General features: G+C 39.6%; 1 protein-coding gene across 3 annotated transcripts in view; it reads left to right on the top strand.

Moving 5' to 3' along the window:
• The window catches only part of Dock7 (dedicator of cytokinesis 7), a 182,077-nt gene that overhangs the window by 47,775 nt on the left and 113,947 nt on the right, over window positions 1–20,355 (top strand). For all 3 annotated transcript variants that reach the window (XM_051164576.1, XM_051164558.1, XM_051164566.1), the window contains exons 10-14: window positions 3,342–3,422; window positions 5,485–5,650; window positions 8,266–8,408; window positions 12,462–12,555; window positions 13,719–13,881. In XM_051164576.1, coding sequence (XP_051020533.1) covers window positions 3,342–3,422; window positions 5,485–5,650; window positions 8,266–8,408; window positions 12,462–12,555; window positions 13,719–13,881 — 647 coding nt within the window. The remainder of the gene's footprint in view (window positions 1–3,341; window positions 3,423–5,484; window positions 5,651–8,265; window positions 8,409–12,461; window positions 12,556–13,718; window positions 13,882–20,355) is intronic.

Genomic DNA, 20,355 nt, shown 5'->3' with positions numbered 1-20,355 from the left:
GAACTGGAGGCAGAGAGCACACTGGATGAGTAAATGGCCATAGAGCCTCCCTGCCTGCTCCAGTCAACCTGCGTCTCCCAGCCGAGTTGTACCTTGTGTGTGCTCCATAACCTTCCAGAGCAGCTCTGTCGCTTGGGAACCAAGTGTTGAAACACGTGAGCTTATTTGGAATATTTTAAGTTGAGCTTTAATAAACCTTTTGTTTATTGGTGAATTGGGTTTCCCATCATCACTGTTTCTGTTCCTGAGTTGTAGGAGTTCTTTATGCATTTGGAATACTAACGTGTAGTCAGACAAATGTTCTGCATATAATATTATCCTATTCATTTTTTTATTTAATTGATTTATTCAGATTACATCTAAATTGTTATCCCCTCACTTGTATCCTCCCATTCCTCCCTCTTTCACCCTATTCCCCAATTTTATTCTATTATTAAGGTTTTTTTTTCATTCTGTTTATTTTGTCCTTTAACACAGCAAGTTTTGATATAGTTTGTCTGTTTTTACCTATATCACTGTAATGTCAGTCAAGAACAAACTCTTCCAAATGCATGAAGCACTTTTTTAAAAGTTTTATCGTTTTTGGTCTTACGTTTAGGTATTAGGTACCTTGGGCTTGATTTTTGATAAAGTGTAAAGTAAGGATCCAGTAGCATCAGCAGCCTCCGCAGATGTATTTGTTGGAAAAAGTGCCCTTTCGGCATCAAAACATATTGGCATCCTTTGTCAAGAAACACTTCGCTAGGCTACAAAGATAGTCCAGTGAGTAAGAACACTTGTTACTCTTGCAGACAATCTGGGTTTGCTTCCCAGCACCCACATGGTGTTATGAATTTGATATCCTCTTCTGACTTTCACAGGTACCAGGCACATGTAGTGCACATACATACATGCAGGCAAGGGTCATGCATGTAATTTTTTTAAATTACTATATGTGAGTTATTTCTAGAATTTCTCTTGTGTCCCATTGTGTGCGTGGCTCATTTATTTACTGCTGTTATGTCAGTGTGACCTAATACCTGACAGAAATGTGGAGAAAACACTTATTGTGTCTAATCGTTTCAGAAGGATTCTAGCCATCCAGATGCTGATCAACAGTGGGAGGGAGGACCCACCGTGGCTTTTGGGTGCAGAAGGATTCTAGCCATCCAAACAGCTTATAAAATAAAGGGGGAAGCACTTATTTTGGCTTAAAGTTTCAGGGGAAACTTTTGCATTTGGGGAAGCAGAGTAGAGAAGTGTTTGTACTGTGGGTGCATGAAATAACATTTTTTACATTGTGGTTTCCCAGAGAGCAGAGGACGCTTGACTGGAGCCCAGTGAGCTATTTTCCAGCCAGGCCCCACTTAAGTGCTCACAGCCTGTAAGCCTGCGGCTGGCATGGCAGAGTTAGAGTGCAGCCTTTGTCTTCATTCAAGGACACAGTTGTATTGATGAGTGACCAATCTCACCTCTGAAGTGAGGTCTCTACTTGTTTGCTTTTCCTCAAGCTTCAGATTTCTCTTGCGATTCCCTTTCAGATTTAGGGTGGATATTTCTATTTCTGTGAAAAAGTCATTGGACTTCTGATAGGAATTTCGTGCATGACTTAGGCAAATTGGGTTCCTAAGTCTATTAAATTCCTTCCTTTTTGAATTTGGAATATCTTTGGAATTTTTTTCTTTCAGCAACATTTTACTGTTTTCATTGTATAGCTTTTAACTTCCTTGTCTATTGCTAAATGTTTCTTTATTTTTAATGGTGTTGTCAATAGAGTTGCCTTCTTAATTTTCTTTTTGGCATCCTCATTGTTAATGTGTATACTTTGTATCCTGAAAGTTTGTTGTATTTGTGTATTAGTTTTGATTGATTGATTGTTGTTTTTGAAGCAGAATTTCACCATGCAGCCAAGGCTATCTTAGAATGCGCTAGGCCTGAGGTGGGTGGGCCTCAATGTTTGCAACCCTGGCTCTCATCCTCTTGAGTGCTGGGATAGCCATCAATGCAGGCCTACTCAACAGTAGCCAGCATATGTAATGGTGTGTTTTCTTTTCTTGCATGAAATCTTTAGAGAGTTTTCTATATAAATGATCATGCTGTCAAAACCATTGCTGCTGCTGATGTTTATGATGTTGATGTGATGATGAAGATGCTGGGTGTGGTGGTACACGCCTTTAATCCCAGCACTCAGGAGGCAGAAGCAGGTGAATCTCTGAGTTCTAGGCCTGCAAAGCAAGTTCCAGGGCAGACAGGACTAAATATTGCCTTGATGACGATGACGATGGTGGGGGTGGCGGTGATGGTCCTGCTGTCAGTAGAGGTCATCTCACTCTTCCCTAATCTCTTTTGCTTGTTTGATTGCTCTGGCTCTAAGTCCAGCACAGGTTCATACAGAAAATGCTAAAGTGAGTGTTCTTTTCTTGTTGCTAGAAGGCAATTTTTGACTCACTCTTGAGAATGTTAGCTGTGGGCTTTCATATATAGCCGTTTTATATTGCTGTACTTCCCTTGTATTCGTAGTTTGTTGAGCATTTCTGTAGGGAAACGATTCTGAATTATTTTTTGGATCCATTTTCTGCACAGATGATCATTCCCCTTCCCGCTGTCATTCTCTTGATGTGTGAAGTGTTATATTGATTTTTTAAAAAAGCTTTTTATTAGTTCTTGTGAATTTCACGTCATATACCCCAATTTTACTCAATTCTTCCTCTCTTTGTATCCAGCCTCCACTCCTGTAACCTTCAGCCCAAACAGTTGGGGGGGGGGGAAACTCACTGTGGAAGCTGTAGGTGTGTCACAGTGTGTTGCACAGTGTACTCTTTTGCCCACACTTCTTTGTTTGCAAATGTTCATTGCAATGACTCATTGGCCTGGTCCAAGGCCTCTGGCTATGCTACTCTATCAACCCTGGCGCCTCACTGGGACTCCGCTCAGGCATCCCTATGCTGCCCTGTGTCATGGAGGGTCTGTAGTTTGGGATCTGTATGACCTTCTCCTTCTTAGTAGTTTATTGATGGGATAGATGTTGGGCTGGGCCAATTCAGACCCTGGATCTGAGCCTGAGGCATACCTGAGCTGTCAGCTTGCTGGCTCTCCTGCTCTCATATCCTCAGGGCCAAGGCACATGTAACCACTGCAGCCCCAGGCAACGTGCAGGGCCACCCAGCCTGCCTGCCATAGGTGTAAGGGGCGAGGGTGGGGGAGGGCATCTCTCCCTTGCCCATGCTGCCACATGGCAAACAAGTTGCGGGGCCAGTTTTCCTGTCCACCACCAGCATTATATTGATTTTTACTATGTTGAACCATCCTTGTATTTCTGAGTTAAAAACTTAGCTAAACTTTTCTGGTTTTGCCTCTGACAGCTAGAAAAAGTCCTACAGCAAGGAGACATTGGAGAGTGTGCAGAACCATATATGATTTTCAAAGAAGCCGATGCCACGAAGGTACCATGTCCGGCCCCTTGTTTTCTCATATCACTCCTATTGTAATTTTGGAAAAACAAAAATATATAAACTCTGTTAAAACATTTCACTTCACTGCTAATTCACTTTTTTCTGTTGGTCTACTTCCTTTATCCTGTTTCCCCATTTTCTTTGTCATTTAGCTTGTGGTATGTCCTATGCAAAACTTAAAAATCTCTTCTACTTACACCTAATTTTTTAAAAGTTTTTTTTTCGGGGAGGGGCAGAGATAATTCAGTGGATAAAGTCATTTTACTGTGCAAGCCAGATGAGCTTAGCTTGAATCCAGACTCCAAAATGTTATTTTCTGAACTGATGACACACACAATGAAACACTCCCTCCACGACACAAACCCACACACTAATAGTATTAGTAATAGTAATCTAAGTAGAGTGTGAAAATTATTTTTCTTAACGAGCACTAAGCTAATTAAATGTAAGTTATAAATTTTAGTGGATATAAACATGTTTTTGTTTTGATCCCAAGTGTGGGATGTGGAGCATACTTGTGTGATGCTCACACAAAGCTCACTGTCCCCACCTGGGTGAACATATGTGTTCTATGTATGTGTATGTTCTATGGCTATGTGCTTCCCAAATGCACAATTTAATATGAAAAAAAGTTGCTATGTCTATTTATTGTTAGACTAAAAGGGGGAAATGTAGGCATAAGGTTATTATATCATTTACATTCTGATTTCTGCCTCAATGTTGTATAAACACTGCTTCCCATTGTCTCCCTGATATGTCAATAAAGCAGCTTACAGCCAATCGATGACCAGGGAAGAGAATAGGGCTGGACTTCCTGCCAGCCAGGGGAGGAGGAGTTAGAAGAGGAAACAGGGGATTGAGCCAGGGGATTGAACCAAGGGTAGAGGTCCAAGGATGATCAGGAGGAAGGAGCTGGAGCCCAGGAAAGCTACAAAGTGCAGGTATCGCTGGGGTGTTTGCTGGGAGTGAGACAGGATAGCATAGAGGGTCAATAATTGACTTAAACTGCTCAAGATTGTGTTGTGAAACCTTGTATTATAAAAGAGTCTCAATTATTTGTGCGATAGCCGGGTTAAGAAATAAGCTAAGAGAAACGAACACTGTTTTATATAAATAACTTCAACAATAAATACTTTAAAAGTTCTTTTATTTACCAAATAGTGATGTTGATGTGTCTTCCTGGCATTGAAATTCCTGTTTGTGATTTTGTCATTTGTGAGAAAAGAAAGATGAGCAAGTGACACACACACACACACACACACGCACACATGTACCACAAGTAGCAGGTTAGGAAAGGCATGGCTGTGGTTTCACCAGCAGCTGCCAGCAGTAAAGTATCCAGGTTATGACTTGTTAAATGTGTCGTGCTGTAAGGAGGGAAGCAGCAGAGCAAATTCTAAACTGCCATAAGTACAGCAACCGTGAGATGGGGACAAAAATACTTTAGCATGGATTTAACTACACAGCCAATGACCAGAGAAACATTGTGAGATCAATTCTTTGTATGAGTGGTGTTCTAAAGAAAGTTTTGAGAAAAACTTAGTGTTTGAGAAAGTTTGAAGAAAGACTTACTTTTTTTTTTCTGGAGCTCGTAAAGACACAACTTTTCTAGATTTCATTCTTTTGAAGTTGTCCTGGTATTAAATCTTGTGTTAAAAAAGACTGCCATAGTTACATTTCCTTTCCTAAAAAGACCACTCACTTGCGTATGTGTGTTTAGCCCTTTTTACCTTTTTGTTTTGCCAGTGTGACATAATTACAAACAGAAATTGCAGTGCTTTTTTTTTGTCCATGTATATGTTTGAAGAATGAGTTAAGACACAGTGTTCAGGTAGTACCTTGTGTTTTGACAGCTGAAAGTTTCTATTTTTCTCCTCTTCACACCAAGGATAGAACCTAGGTCCTTACAAACAATGGAATGCAAGGGCTCTGCTTCTGAGCTGCTTGTCTCTGCTAAGAGCTGAGCAAGTCTAACTTGCCCTCAACACTGTGTGAAATAGCTTTTAGATTTTTTTTTTTTAAGTGTGATCATGGACCAAGTTCTGTTTTCCAGAATAAGGAAAAATTGGACAAGCTGAAGAGTCAGGCTGACCAGTTTTGTCAGAGACTTGGGAGATACCGCATGCCTTTTGCCTGGACTGCGATCCATCTAATGAATATTGTTAGCAGTGCTGGCAGCTTAGAAAGAGACTCTACAGAAGTAGAAATCAGTACTGGAGGTAAGAGCGCTTTGTATATGTTGTTTCTAAAGTGATGACCTTTCTCCCTTACATAGGCTTGTTTAGCCTGGACAGTGAGTATCCTGGGACTTGTTAAGATTTCTTTAGCTGGGGCTGGTGCTTACACACCTGTAATCCCAGTGCTCCGGTGAGCCAGCATTAGCTTCAGGCATGTCAGCCCAGGTTTTGTTCATGAGGTGGTGCCACTCCCTCACTCTAAAACAAACAAAACAAAAACAAGGAAAATAAATTTAAATATAGTATCTTTATTGAGACAGAGTTTGCATGTTATTCAAGTTGCCCCTTTAAAGTGTGTATTGCTGTGCTTTCTTCTGCTATAGCCATGGGGTTCTACAGGCGCCACCAAAGTCGATGTTTTTAAATATGTTCATACCCATTAACAATCGGTCCTCATTGCCCCCCAAACTGCAAGATATCCCTAAACAACCTCTAATATACTCTGTCTTTATGGATTTGCATATTCCAGACAGTTAATGTAAGTAGAATTAAGTAGCGTCTGGTGTTTGTGGCAAGCTTGTTTCATATAGCATAATGTTTTCACAGATATTACCCATGGTGTACCAAGTATTGTTTTATTTCCTGTTTTATTCCCTTCTGTTGTTTTGCGCTCTATTATATTTATTTACTGTACTTTAATCTATTCATTATTGATGATAATCTTGAGTTATTATGGGTAATACTGCAATGAGCAATCAGAGAAGCTGTTCTCAGGTCCCGGGTACAGGGGATTGAACCCATGACCTCTCATGCATGGTAAGCAAAGCACTGTATCACCGAGCTACATCCCCATTCTTTGAAAAAGCATTTGCATATGGTGTGTCTTTATTTCTTTTGACTATATAGCTAGAAATGAAATTGCTGAATTATGTGATAATTCTCTAATAAAGATTCTAAGCCTGTCAAACTATCTTTCAGTATGGCTGCACCTTAAAAATTCTACCAGTAGTGAGCGTATAAAAGTTACCGTTTCTCCTTATTTTTGCCTGTACTTGAATGCTGTTGGGCTGTAGTGATGGCATCCTAGGGTAGGTTAAGTGGCATCGCCTTCTGGATTGGATTTTCCTTCCTGATGGTTGCTGAATTTAAGTGTCTTCTTGTGTGTGTTTGCTCTTTGTGGTCTTCTTTGGAGAAAAATATATTTGATCATCTTAATTTTTAAAACTGCATCAATGCCTGACTTTTAAGGGGGGGGGTTCTCCTTGTTTTGAAGTATTATTCTACAATTGTTTGCTTCTTCATTTCTGCTAGTAGAATCTAGTGATGCCACGTTCGTGAATTTAACATAGTGCTTTGTGCTCTTTCAGTTTTGCTAAGGTTTGAGAGTTTCAATAAACTGTTGACTTAATTTTCCTAGTTTCTGTTTCACTTGTTTCCATTCTCCTGCTGTCCCTTTGTAACCCTGGTTTTGGGGGAGGGGTGGAGCCTAGTTTCTCTTTCTGAGAAACGGTGTTGGTATATAATGGTCTTCAGGACTTGGCTTTCCCAGTGTTGGCTGGAGACATGGGCAGTCATGCCAGCGTCTTTAGATACACAGTTCCTAAAGAGTGAAAGGTGACTACTGATATGAGAGTTTGTTTTCTTTATTCTTTTGTTGTTGTTGTTTCTTTATTTGTTTCAAGATAGGGTTTCTTTGTGTAGCCCTGGCTTTCCTGGACTTTGTAGATCAGGCTGGCCTAGAACGTACAGAGGTCCAAGTGCCTCTGCCTCCCCGAGTGCTGGGATTACAGGTGTGTGCCACCACGCCTGGCTTTTCTTTTTTAAAATCGCAATCTTCCTGTTAGCATAGACCAGCCTTGAATTTGTAGTTTCCCATGCTAGTCTTCCAAGCCCTGGGACTACCAGCCTGGCCCACCCTGTCTTTTCATTGGAAGCATTTCTGACCATCACCATTTCTGGAGCCCTGCTGCAGCTCCCCCATTTCTACAAATTTGTCAATCCCCTGATTTTTATTTTATTGCTAATTTACAGGTTAATGATCCAATCCTTTATCCTTTTGGCCTTTTCATATCTTGTCTGGTTTCTTGGAGAATGACCTATAACTACTTGAAAATAAGTGTGTATTCTGCTTTTTCTTAGTAGAGTATGGTCCATTAGGCCACATAGCTTGCATATTTTTAAAAGTCTTATCTTTTCTTATAAATCTTTAATTCATTGTTCTTCTAGTTTACAAAAATGAGATTATGTTTTGAGGCCCTGGGTTTGCACCCTAGCTTCTTAAGGAAGGAAAAAGAGGGGCATGGGGGAAGGGCATGAATATTCTGTCAAGACTTTGAACTTTCAACTTGCTTTTGAATTTGTTTCAAGCTCAAATGCTAAGGCTGACAGACCTTTAGTCATATTTCATTTTGGTGGGTATTTCATAGTGGGTATGGAGCTCATTAGATGTTGGAGACTTTGTATTGTAGAAGTGGCAACTAGTAGATTCAGATAGAATTACTTTCTTACTACTTTTTCCAGGCATCAGTTCTTCTAGTGTAACGAGTAAGCTGAGTAAAATGTAACTTCCAACATTAATTATTTCTCTTGTTAGAAAAGCTAATTAAAAACAGTTTTCCATTTTATCAAACTGACCATCTTTATCTCCTCCTTGGTAGAGCGGAAAGGTTCCTGGTCGGAGAGGAGGAATTCCAGTCTTGTTGGTAGACGATCACTGGAAAGGACGACCAGTGGTGATGATGCGTGCAACCTGACCAGCTTTCGGCCTGCCACCCTCACTGTGGCCAACTTTTTTAAGCAGGTAATGCTCTGTCACGTACTGCTCTGGGAGGTGCTTGTACAAGGCTTCACCTCCTTTCAGTAGAGTGGTAACTGCTGTGTGTGTGTCCATGGCCATAATGTCAAGAACTTCTAACAACTTTAAGAAAAAAAAGTGAATATAAGAGTAAAAACTAGGAGCTACAGAGACAGATGAGAGGTTAATAGCCCTGGCTGCTCTTCGAAAGATCCTGAGTTCAATTCCCAGCAACCACAGGATGCCTCACAACTATCTATACTGGGATCTGATGCCCTCTTCTGGCATGCAGGCATTCATGAAGATAGAGCACTCATCTACATAAAACAAATAAATATTTTTAAAAACGAACAAAAACTAGTAAAAAATGAAATAATTGACATCATACCTGTTTTATCACTAACTTTATTTAGGCTCTTACATTGACATTTTTAATGCATTGAAATTTGTATTTAACACCTATATCTTATTCAGTTGTAATAGTGAACTTTTTCATTTAATTTTTAAAAATTCTGTGTGTGCATGTGTATCTGTGTGTTGGCATGTGCAGCTGAGTGCAGGTGCTTGCAGAGGCCAAAGACGTCAGATTGCTTAGTGGCTAACAGTTACAGATGGCTATGAGCCACTGGCTATGGGTGTCAGGAACTGAACTAGGGTTCTCTGTAACAGCAGCACATGCTCTTGGCTGCTGAGCCATCTCTAGTCCCCAGTGCACTTTTTCTTAAACACTTCTGAATTGCCAGTGATTGTGTGCTTCCCCACCCAAGGTTTTCTGACCTTGATGGTCTTATCTATGGTTTGTGGAATAGAACTTACAGGCCCCATATCTATGCTAACAGTGTTGTAGAGGTAAATGTCTGTATACAACATATTCTTTTTATCAAAGACATTTTATTCTCACAGATCTATTCTGTCTACTTCAAATCAAATCAATGTTTTTCATTTGTCATTTCATGGAGATCAATTTATTATGTAACATACAACTTTTAAAAAGTAGAATTTAAAAAAATCTAAAAAGTAAGTGCATTTCACATACTGAGTTTAAATATTTCTTCACAGGACATTCATTTCTCCTCTGTTTTTTGTGTGAGTGTTTTTATATATGTATGTATACATTGGGTGTTGATGTCAAATATTATGTATCAAGTTTTTAAAAATTGAAAATGTGTTTTAGGTGATCAGATGACCCAGAACTATGAAAGATTGAGGAGAAGACTTTTATTAGTGTGTAGACTAATGAGGTCTACCAACCTTAAATTTTGGGACAGTATAAGGAAAATGTTAAGAATTATCTCCATATTCCTCCTTCTGAGGCGTTGTTCTGAGTGAGAAGAACAAACCCTGAGCTACTGGTGTGTTGTGCAGCAGAACAAGAGCAGAGCAGGCTTTGAGTTGGAGAACTCTTCTTGCTGCCCTGCCCAGTCAGCTGCTCCGAGACAGTGGGTGCATGGGAACCAGAGAGACACGTCTCAAGTGCAGGGGCTTTATATCACGGACAGTAGTGAAAATGTGATGACACGATCGGCCAAACACAGGGACTGAGTTACCATGGTGCAACCTTCCCTCTTCTCATCCTGCTTGGCTACAGGGTCACTTCTCTTCCTACTTACATAGCTAGCTTTTTTATTCTGTATATATAATTGAGCTGGTATTGTATAGGTAAGTGAGCAAGCCCTCCACATCATTTCTACTTATACAGATAATGTTTTTTCAGCATTCACTATTTTAAAAAGTTATATTTAAAATGTAAACTTTATTTTATTTTTAGATTTATTTATTTTATTTTATATGCATGACTGTTTGGTCTTATATACATATCTACCTGGTGTCAGTGAAGTCCGGAAGAGGACATCAGATCCTCTGGATGGAATTGCAGAAAGCTTTGAGCCACCGTGTGGGTGCTGGGAATTAAACCTGGGTCCTCTACAAGGGGTTCAAATGCTTTAAACCACGGAGACATCTTTCCAGTGCCCCACCCCCCCAGAAAAAACTTTAAAGTATTGTTTAACTTATATAAAATAAAACAGGCTGTCTATATTGATGCTAATATGTAATGTTTCATTACATGTATATGTTATATAATACTATATGGCTTAAATATTTCTAGCTCAAATATTGGTTACATCTTTATTGTTAAAACTATACTTTCTCACAGTATGTTGAAATTAGAGTTCATTATTCTGATCTCTAATCATTCTGTTGGGTAGTCACATACTAGTGGGTTCTGCCTTCAGGACTAGCAATTGGATACTGCACAAAATGCTCACAAAACTTAAATGCACAGGGCAGTGGAAAGCACTGCAGTTGACGTTCTTTATTGGAAATATTTGGCCATAACTATGTATTATTTTTGTAAGTAGCTAGAAAATAATTTATCACCAAAATGCAAATAAGTTAAAGAGCAGAGATTATAGTTTTATTTAGCAAAGTAGAATTTAAGGAATAAATTTCTAAGTGAGATTCAGCCCCTCTTTCTGTTTTATGAGAAGTTATTGTCCATAGCGATGGCGGTATAGTTAATCATGTGAGGTTTCATTCAAATGCACCAACCTCAGATTATTAGAAATTCGCAGAGATTTTAAAACAAAAGGAAATCTGTAAGTAGTTGTAAAAAATGTGTTCAATATATTAGAAAACAGTTTTTGGGTGTTTTTATTTTTTAACTTTTGCTTCAGGGGTCCGTAGTACTAAACAAGCAGTGGAGTGGCCAGTGTCAGCGTGATCGCTACAGTGAGCTCAGCTTGTCCCACAGTTGGCTGGATCGGTGCATCGAGATTAGTTTCTAGGAAAACTTAACCTTTCCATCTGCTAGAGGCAGAAACTAAGAGAGGGTGAGCCTGGTTGTGTGAACGCCCTATAAGTCTCAGGGTACATATTTGCTCAGTGACAAGAGTGAGGTACATAGCCGCGCACCAGGAAGGAAATTATGTCCCTCCCAGTAAAAGGCATAAAAACAGATGTTAGTCATCACGAAAGAATGGAGGCTTGTAATATAATTAATATATTAAGTAAGTAAAAATAAGTCAAGAGATAATCTTGAGTATATTAACAAATAAAGACGGAATGTCTGTATTCTGTGCTCAGTAAAGAGAATATATTGTTTTGGCAACTGATGGAAACTTTGCATTCATTAACCACATGAAGACCTTGGGTTTTTTATAAGGCCACATTTTCTACCTCCAGCTCAGTAGACGTGAGAACTATTTTAGAAGCACTTGCTCCAAATAATCACTGTTTAGATATTAAAAGTATTGCCCAAGTAATAGTACAAAGGCAAACCGTCTCCCATGCTATGAACAAGTGGGAGTTGGCTCAGTGCCAGCTCACAGAAATAAAGAGGCTGAGCACGTCCAGTGTGTCTTTGAGGGCAGCACATGACAGGACAGCCGTGACCGTCAGGAACTGTCACGAAGCAGGTAGAGGCCGTTGAAGTCAGCCTAACTATTGTAGCTGGAAGGAAAAAATAAACACCAGTTAGTTCCTTTTTTTCCCTCTATCTCTCTATCCTTTTTCATCAATTGTGGTCATTTGGAGTTCTCTTTCTGGTCTTCATATCAGAATAAGTGTGCTTTTCCTAAATCATTATATTTGTTATTTATTTTTGTGAAAATGTAACATGTCTAAAGATTCTACATTTGAGAAGTTTTGGAATATAAAGTTAAAAAGACACATAATCTAAATTGTGACATCTGTGCAATTGTCCCATGTCTCTAATTTGTCTTCTCTTGGTTCTGTCTATATTCTTATTTTTCCTTTTATACTTTCTACCTTTAATTTGTATTGGCTGTCAGTATGTTAGCTGTCCTGTAATACTTTATAGGCTAAGTAATAGATCATAGCCATGAACAAAAATTACAATGCATTATTATAAATCTTAGTCAGGCTTGAAAACAGGAGAGTTGGGTTAGGAAGATATGTATGTATTCTCATAAATATGTTAATCTTTCAGTCTGACAGTGTGGTACAGAAATTAGTGCTTATTTGCAAATGCTATGGGGTTTCTTTCCCATCTCCTGCTTTGTTTTATTCAATACTTTTTCTCAATATCATTGAATTCAGGAAGGAGACCGCTTAAGTGATGAAGATCTGTACAAGTTCCTTGCTGACATGAGAAGGCCGTCTTCTGTCCTACGGAGGCTGAGGCCAATTACAGGTATTTCCAATGTTGAGTGATACAATAATTCACACTGATGGTTATTTGCCACCATGTTTTCCATTTTTCTATTTATCTGGCCCACACACCATTCTGTGTTCAGTACCTGTCAGCGTTCTTCATCTCACTACCACGTGAGCTAAGAGTTTAGAGTCAGGATTCAGGACCATCATTAATTGAGAATGATGAGTTATAATTGTGGCTTAAAGTGCACATGGGACAGTAAATGTTGAGAACCAGTCACTGTTACAGTTAGCGCCAACAGTTCAGAACAGGCTGAGCAGGGGTCTGCCAAACCCGATGCTAGCGTCTGCGCAAAGAGGGGTCTGTCAGGCTAAGACAAGTCACTTCTTAAAAGCTTGCCCAGTTCTGTGCTAGAGCCCATCTGCTGTCTTGTTTTCGTTTTTTGGGACAGGGTTTCTCTGTGTAGCCCTGGCTGTTCTGGACTCGCTCTGTAGACCAGGCTGGCCTAGAACTCAGAGATCTGCCTGCCTCTGCCTCCCTGAGCACTGTGTTTAAAGGCGTGCGCCACCCTGGCTGTCTTGCCGGCTTGTTCTTTAGTTCTCCACTCTTCATTTGTTCAGATAGCGTTTATTGTTTTATATGCATTTATGCATGGATAACGCAATTTAAAAATTTGAATCTTGATAAAATGGAATGATTTCAATATCTAAGTTTTTAATTATTGTATTTCTATACTGTTCATCCCAGATATTTTACAAAATAATATTGAAATCTCTCTAAGAACATTTTATCCGTGTTAGTCAGCGTTCTGTTGCTGTGACAGATTGCCTCAAATGAGAATAAACTGCTTAGTGCTCATCAACTTAAACAGAGGAAAGATTTAGCTTCCCAGAGCCTCCAGCCCTGAGTTGAGTGGCTTTGCTTTGGGGCCATCCTGGAGCAGACCGCTTTGGTGACGCTGCACAGGGCGGAGCAAAGCTGCTTAGTTTGTGGTGCCCAGAAGTAGATGGGGAGGGAAGGACCGGAGGCTGCTCATCATGGGCACACTTCCAGTGACATAATTGCCTCCCCTAGGCCCTTCTCCTACAACCTCTACCGTTCCACATCCTGGTGGGGAAGGCTTTGGGAGGCACTGTCAGCACTAGTGTAGCCATCCTGGAATTTATGTTCACGTCGGCTCTGTAATGCATTTCCTGCAGCTCAGCTGAAGATTGACATCTCCCCTGCACCCGAGAACCCCCACTATTGCCTGACCCCAGAGCTGCTCCAGGTGAAACTCTACCCCGACAGCCGAGTCCGGCCTACCAGAGAGATCTTAGAATTTCCTGCCAGGGATGTCTATGTTCCCAACACAACTTACAGGTAAGATAACACAATATTGTGAATTCTGGGATAAAATGCTATCTCTTTTAATATTAAAGTAGAACTAGAATGAAAGTTTTTAAAAACCTTATGTACATTTATTACTTTTTCTACCTCTTATGCCTTCTACTTCTTACAGCACAATTATATTAGTAATTGCCATATATGTGGTAATGTATACATATATATGTATAATATGTAGTAAGTTATATCTTTGTTCTAGGTATAATGATAATTGCCTTACAAAATATCACCTTCATATTCTGGGCAATTAAACTGGAGGGTAGAGAAATGTGAAATTTGATTTGGGGCTATGTAAAGCATTTGAATTGCAAATTTGTGTTTCCTCAAATTCTTAGTAGAATTTTGGGTCACACACGAATCTGTGTATGTGCTTCTGGCATCATGTGGGCAGTCAGCGCCTGCTGAGCGTGTGCTGTGTTGAGGGTAGCAGGCCACTACTGTGTACACTGTGCATATGCTGAGCACTGTGCCACTGCAGGCTTGGTGTCCACGTGTACTGTGTGTGAATGCCTTTACCCGCTTTTTGAGATCATGACTTTTTGGGGGGTGATACCAATTCTATAAGTTATATGTGAGACTGATTTAAAGGGCAGAGACAGGAATGGATTGCATAACCCAAGCTGCATGTTGCATAATTCAGAGGCTTCAGCCTGCTCACCCAGGAGAGGAGATTCTAGAAGAGTACCCACCATTTGTGTTTCTTCGTCCTGCCTTGACTTGAAGCATTTCAGAGTAAAGCAAGCAGTAGTTAGGAACTTTTTTCTTTCATGTTTCTGCTTGTCACTGTTATTTATTACATTTTAACCCTTTTTGAAAGAACTGTATGGGTATAAAGTTCACAGAGCAGAGTAAGGCTTGCAATTGCAGACAGATTTAACTCTACCGGCAGCCGGTCTCTGTGTTGATGTCACAGTTCACCTCGAGATTAAGGCCAGTCCTGTGTCAGTTTGTGTGTGTGCGTGATCATTACACGACTTTCACAATCGAGCCGTGTAGAGACTGAGAACTTTATTGCTTTGTTTTCTGAAACTCATTCTTTCCTCTAGAATAGTTACATTATTTTGTCCCCACCTACTACGTTCTATCATTAAAACTTGCTGCCATGTCCAGCGGCCACCCCTGTTCTGTTGTGAAGCTTGTGTGCGTTGGCCCTTCTCTAAGCTTTACCAGACCGACTGCGTAGTTTCTGTCCAGAAGCCAGTTTTACCATTGTCTAGAGACTCTTGACCATTACTGACCATTACCCTGGACATCATTTACCACCATGTATTATCCATTATAAATCATTATCCTAGAGATTTTTTTTAAAGACCCCCAATGGAATCATACTTCCCATGTTTTCCTTTCTGGATGTATTTATCTTGCTGAAAACTTTCAATATCTTCCTATATATGATATATGGATGGTACTTTTTTAAATGTACCTGACTGTTTTTCATTTTTTGGGGTTTTTTTTCTATTTGGCTTTTCAAGACAGGGTTTCTCTGTGTAGCCTTGACTGTCCTGAACTTGCTTTGTAGACCAGGCTGGCCTTGAACTCACAGAGATCCATCTTCCTCTGTCTCCCTTGTGTTCCACCATGCCCAGCTATGACAGTGTTTTTATTTCATTCACTTCCTTTTTGTTTTGAGATGAGGCCTTGCCAGGCTGTCTGCGCTCAGGTGGTCTCCTCTCCAGCCTCTCCAGTCAGCAACTGCAAACACATGTTTCCTTACTTGGTGGTGTAATTTTTGAATCTTTATTCCAAGATTGACAGTTTTGCTAGGTGTAGAATTCAAAGTTGTAAATTATTTTTGCCAGCAGTTTGACAATGTAGCTGATTCTTGCCTGTAAGTGGTGGCTTTTGAAGAGTCTGATACTGTGTTTCATGTTTCTTATGAAGGCTTTTTGCAATTATTTTCTTTATTTCTTGTGTTTTAACATTTCGTTTTGTGGTAGACAATAATTATTTGGTGCCTTTTATTCTAATTACTTCATTTAAATTAGTTTTCATATACACAATTTTGGTGGTGTTGTTTCTGTGTATGAGAAACATCAACCTGAGACTAGGAGGTTTATTTGGTCTGAAATCTAAGTATTGCCCCATTTTTCATAATCCTTATGCTAAAGGACAAAGGATAGCCAACATATAGAATTGTATGTGTTATGAGTAAATATTAAAGCAGGCCAGAATAATTTTATCTTACTTACACTTTTGCTTCAAAATTGGAATCCCCTCTCCCTCTCCCTCTCCCTCCCCTCTCCTCCCCTCTCCCTCCCCTCTCCCTCTCCTCCCCTCCCCCCTCCCCCCTCCCCCCCTCCTCCTCCTCTTCCTCCTCTTCTTCTTCTTCTTCTTCTTCTTTCTCTCTCTCTCTCTCTCTCTCTCTCTCTCTCTCTCTCTCTCTCTCTCTCTCTCTCTCCAGAGTCTTTGTATAACCCTGGCTGTCCTGGACTTTGTAGACCAGACTAGTCTCGAACTCACAGAGTTCTGCCTCTGCCTCCCCCAGTGCTGGGAATACAGGCCTATGCCACTGTGCCCAGCCCATTTTCTATAATTTTTAATGTCTTACCATGGACATGATGTAATGATATAAATGACATTTAAAGAATCATATCCACGAATTAATAAAGATTAGGAGCACTTGAGAAAATCATGTTATAGAAGTTGAATGGGGTTGAGTGTGGGGCTTACCAAGTGTTGAAGGAGGCTTTTAAGTGTTTATCCAGTTTTAATGTTCATGTTTATCCCCTCCTGAAGGGAATGTCAGGTAAATGCATCATGTATGTGTGGTGCATATGCAGTTGTACACTGTCCTCGTGCGCGTGTGCGCATGTGCATGCGTGTGTGTGTGTGTGTGTGTATGTGTGTGTGTGTGCGCGTGTGTATGTGTGTTGTACATGGTCACTCTCCACTGTATTTATCGAGGCAGGTTCTCTTGCTGAACCCAGAGCTCTCTGATTTTGGTTAAACAGCCAAATTGCCCTTGGGGGTCCCCTTTCCCTGCCCTTGGGGGTCCCCTTTCCCTGCTTTGTGAATGTTGGGGTTATAGGGAGGCACCATGCCTTCCAAGTTTCTGTGTGATCTGGAGAGTTGAAATTCTGTATGTGGTTCATAAGGAACTGATGATTATAGACAGTAAGTTGTGATATAGGATGCCCAAGTTACTATGTTTCTTAGTTTCTTGAGATGAGCTTTTGAAGCAAGAAAGATTCATCATTTTAGCTAAGAAAAATTAATAATTTTCTGATATAAGAATATCCTCAGGGAACTAAAGAAAATTAAATACATTAGAACACAGAAATATAATTGTGGTTATTGTGTTTGGTTGGCTTTTTCTATTTTGATGCTCAGTTTCTCTTGGCCAGGTATGGTAGCACAGGCCTTTAATTCCATCACTCTGGAGGTAGAAACAGGTGGATCTCTGTGAGTTCAAAGCCAGCCTGGTTTGCATAGTGAGTTTCAGGACATAGAGACACCTTGATTCAACCTCTGCCTCCAGAGTGTCTCTTTCTGAAAAGGCACATTAATTATAAAGATACTTAAGAAACATTCACCAAATTATAAAAGGAAATAATTTTCTGTGATTTGAGATCGTATAATTGTTTTAACTTAAAAGTTGGGTGACTGTCTCTAATAACAGTTATTTATGGCCATATTTAGTTTTAGATAATTATTAAAATTGAGATCAACTGACTTTTCTCAGCATGGGAAATGGAATCCCATATGTTCTAGGAATTCATGCATTACACAGCCTCAGAGAGATTGGCTTGTAAAAAAAGGCATGAAGATACTGGACTTTGGAGGTATAAATAGGTAAAAGGATATATTTTTAAAGGAGGGCATGGGACTGGGAATGTAGCTCATGAAGTAGAAGTACTTACTGTGGAAAACTGACGCCTGCAGCTTTATCCCCTAGAAGCCATGGTGGGAGGAAGCAGCCCATTTTCCATAGTTGTCTTTTGATTTCTACAAATGGGCTGTATATATCCCCCCCATGTACACATAATAAATAAAATAAAGAATGTAAAGGGAAACTTTGAAAGTTAGCATTGCCCAGTTTTGTGCTTTCACTAGGGCTTTCAGTGTCCGTGAGACAGATAACCACATGTATATTTTTTGAGACAGGATATTAGAACGTAGCCCAGAACTTAGGACTCTTCCATCACTGCCCGAGTCAGAGATTACAGCTGTAGATGTCACATTTAGATGACAAACTTTTCCCTGTTCGACTGGTTAGCTAGTTTTGAATAGAGTGATCCCAGAAGAGGGTGACCTTTTAAAATCCTCTACAGTGCTAGATGATACATAGATACCTTAGCAGTCAAGACTTGGAAGACAGAGCTAATAAGCCACAAAGGTAAGGTTTACATCAAATGATTGCTTACACTGTCACAGTATCATATAAAAAACATTGTGCAGTTGTTACATTAGAACAAGCACACGATGTGCCCTTTCTTACTGGGATTTTATTAAATGTTTGAAATTGCTTGGAAGTTAATGGTAGATTCCTCATAATGGTACTTGTGTTCCAAATCACTTCTTGATCACTACTGTAGCTTTGTGACTTGTACTAGATCAAGGTACATCTAACTGAGCAAATCCTTCTGTTTTATTGACATTTGTTCTTTTTGAGACATGACCACATAGCACATGATATTCTTGGCAGATGGTGAGAGTTGCCCTCTTTCCCAACAATAGCCTTAGTTGGGATTGCCTGTTGAACTTTTGTATCTTTGTTTTTCTATCTAATTCTTTTTCTTTTTAAGTGTGGCTAGCAAATGTGGCACAGCTAAGACTGTAAGAGAATGTGGCATTTATCAGTGTGAATATCAAAGCATGCAGTGGACCCCGTCTCTTCTTAAACACCAGTAATCGTATTGCTGGGAACTGCTCTGAACATAGCATTAAATGTTCTGCTGTAGGGTATTGCAAACACACACACCCACATCATTAATTACCATCGACTTCCTCATTTTACCAGTTGCTGCATCATTTCATTTGTAGATGTGGGGTGTGCTTCTGTGACAGGTAAGGACTACAATAGCCACAATAACAAGTGTTAGTTATAAAACCTACTTTCAATTATATATTTTCAGTTTTCCCTTGAGCTTTTTGATAAGCTTATAATGTACCAGTTAAGCTTTTCCCTAATGTTTAATTTCAAGGAACAGCTTTGTTAGTGAGACCAGGTGAGTGTGAGCACACGGGGCCATGTAATACTTGGTTCTTAAAGCTGGTCCCTGTGATATGATAGATATCCCTTTGCAGAGCAGTCCTTACTTGTTTTCTGCATATATGTGAATTCTATGATCTTTTTGGAATAAGAGTTTAGTGCATAAAATATATAGGTTAACAAACAACATTCTTTATTAATGAGTTAAACTAAAACATTTTGTCCTCTGATATAACCAAAAGACTGTTTTCTAAGCAGTATTTTAGTTGGGATATAAAAATATGTATGATTTCTCAGTATCATAGTTCTTATATACTGCTAATATTGCAGTGGTTCATTTTCTGCATTCTTTTTGTTGGTTTTTTTGTCTGTTTGATTTTTGAAGACAAGCTTTTTCTGTGTAGCCTTGGATGTCCTGCACTCACTGGCCTTAAACTCAAAGATCCACTTGCCTCTGCCTTACAAGTGCTTGGATTAAAAGTATGCACTACCACCACCCGGCCGTTTTCCTACATTCTTATTTTTGTTTAAGTGGTACTGAAAATTAAGAAAACCATAGAAATTATTGAGTTAAGAGGCCAATTTCCTGGCAGTTACATACTGCCACTCAAGTGTTTTTAAAAAGTCAAGGTAGTCGTTCCTATCCCAGGCTCCCAAGGGAGAGATAAAGCTTCAGGAACAGCCTAGAGAGAGTTTTGTTTGTTTACCCTAAAAATTAAAATATTTTCATGTAAGTGTTTGTACAGATTATTTTCTTAAAGAAGTTTGAACAGTGATAACCTAAGATCCAGTTTTTTAAAAATATGTACATGTATTTAACATACTGTTAATAATTTCTCTCTCTGGCTATGACGACGCAGTGTGGCAGGTTGCCAGGTGCCTATTCCTGTGTGTGGAATTGTAGATCGGACCTTGGTTGCTTCTCTGAAGATGAACAGCAACAATTCTAAGGTTGTTGTTTATTGCTGTTTCAATAAACCTAATCATTTTTAGGCTTGTTACTACCTAAGAAACACTTTTCATGCTTTAGAAGAAATTATTTGTTATATTTTATATTTTCTAAAACTCGGTTGAAATGTCACCTTATGAAGGCGTATTGTGGGGACTTGTTAACCCTACTTTCATAACCTTGAACTGCACATTTGATACCCATTGAGTAATTTTGCTCTAGGTGGTTTGCACCCATGGAGAATACTTTGGACTTTGCTAAAAGGGGCAATTGTCTGATGACTTTCCGTTTTCAAAACTGCAGTGTTAGATAATCACGCAGTAGTGCACATGTAAGTGCGTTGTCTGTG

Source organism: Acomys russatus, chromosome 2, assembly GCF_903995435.1.
Source record: "Acomys russatus chromosome 2, mAcoRus1.1, whole genome shotgun sequence".
Taxonomy (NCBI): domain Eukaryota; kingdom Metazoa; phylum Chordata; class Mammalia; order Rodentia; family Muridae; genus Acomys; species Acomys russatus.
This window is presented reverse-complemented; position numbering and strand designations above follow the sequence as displayed.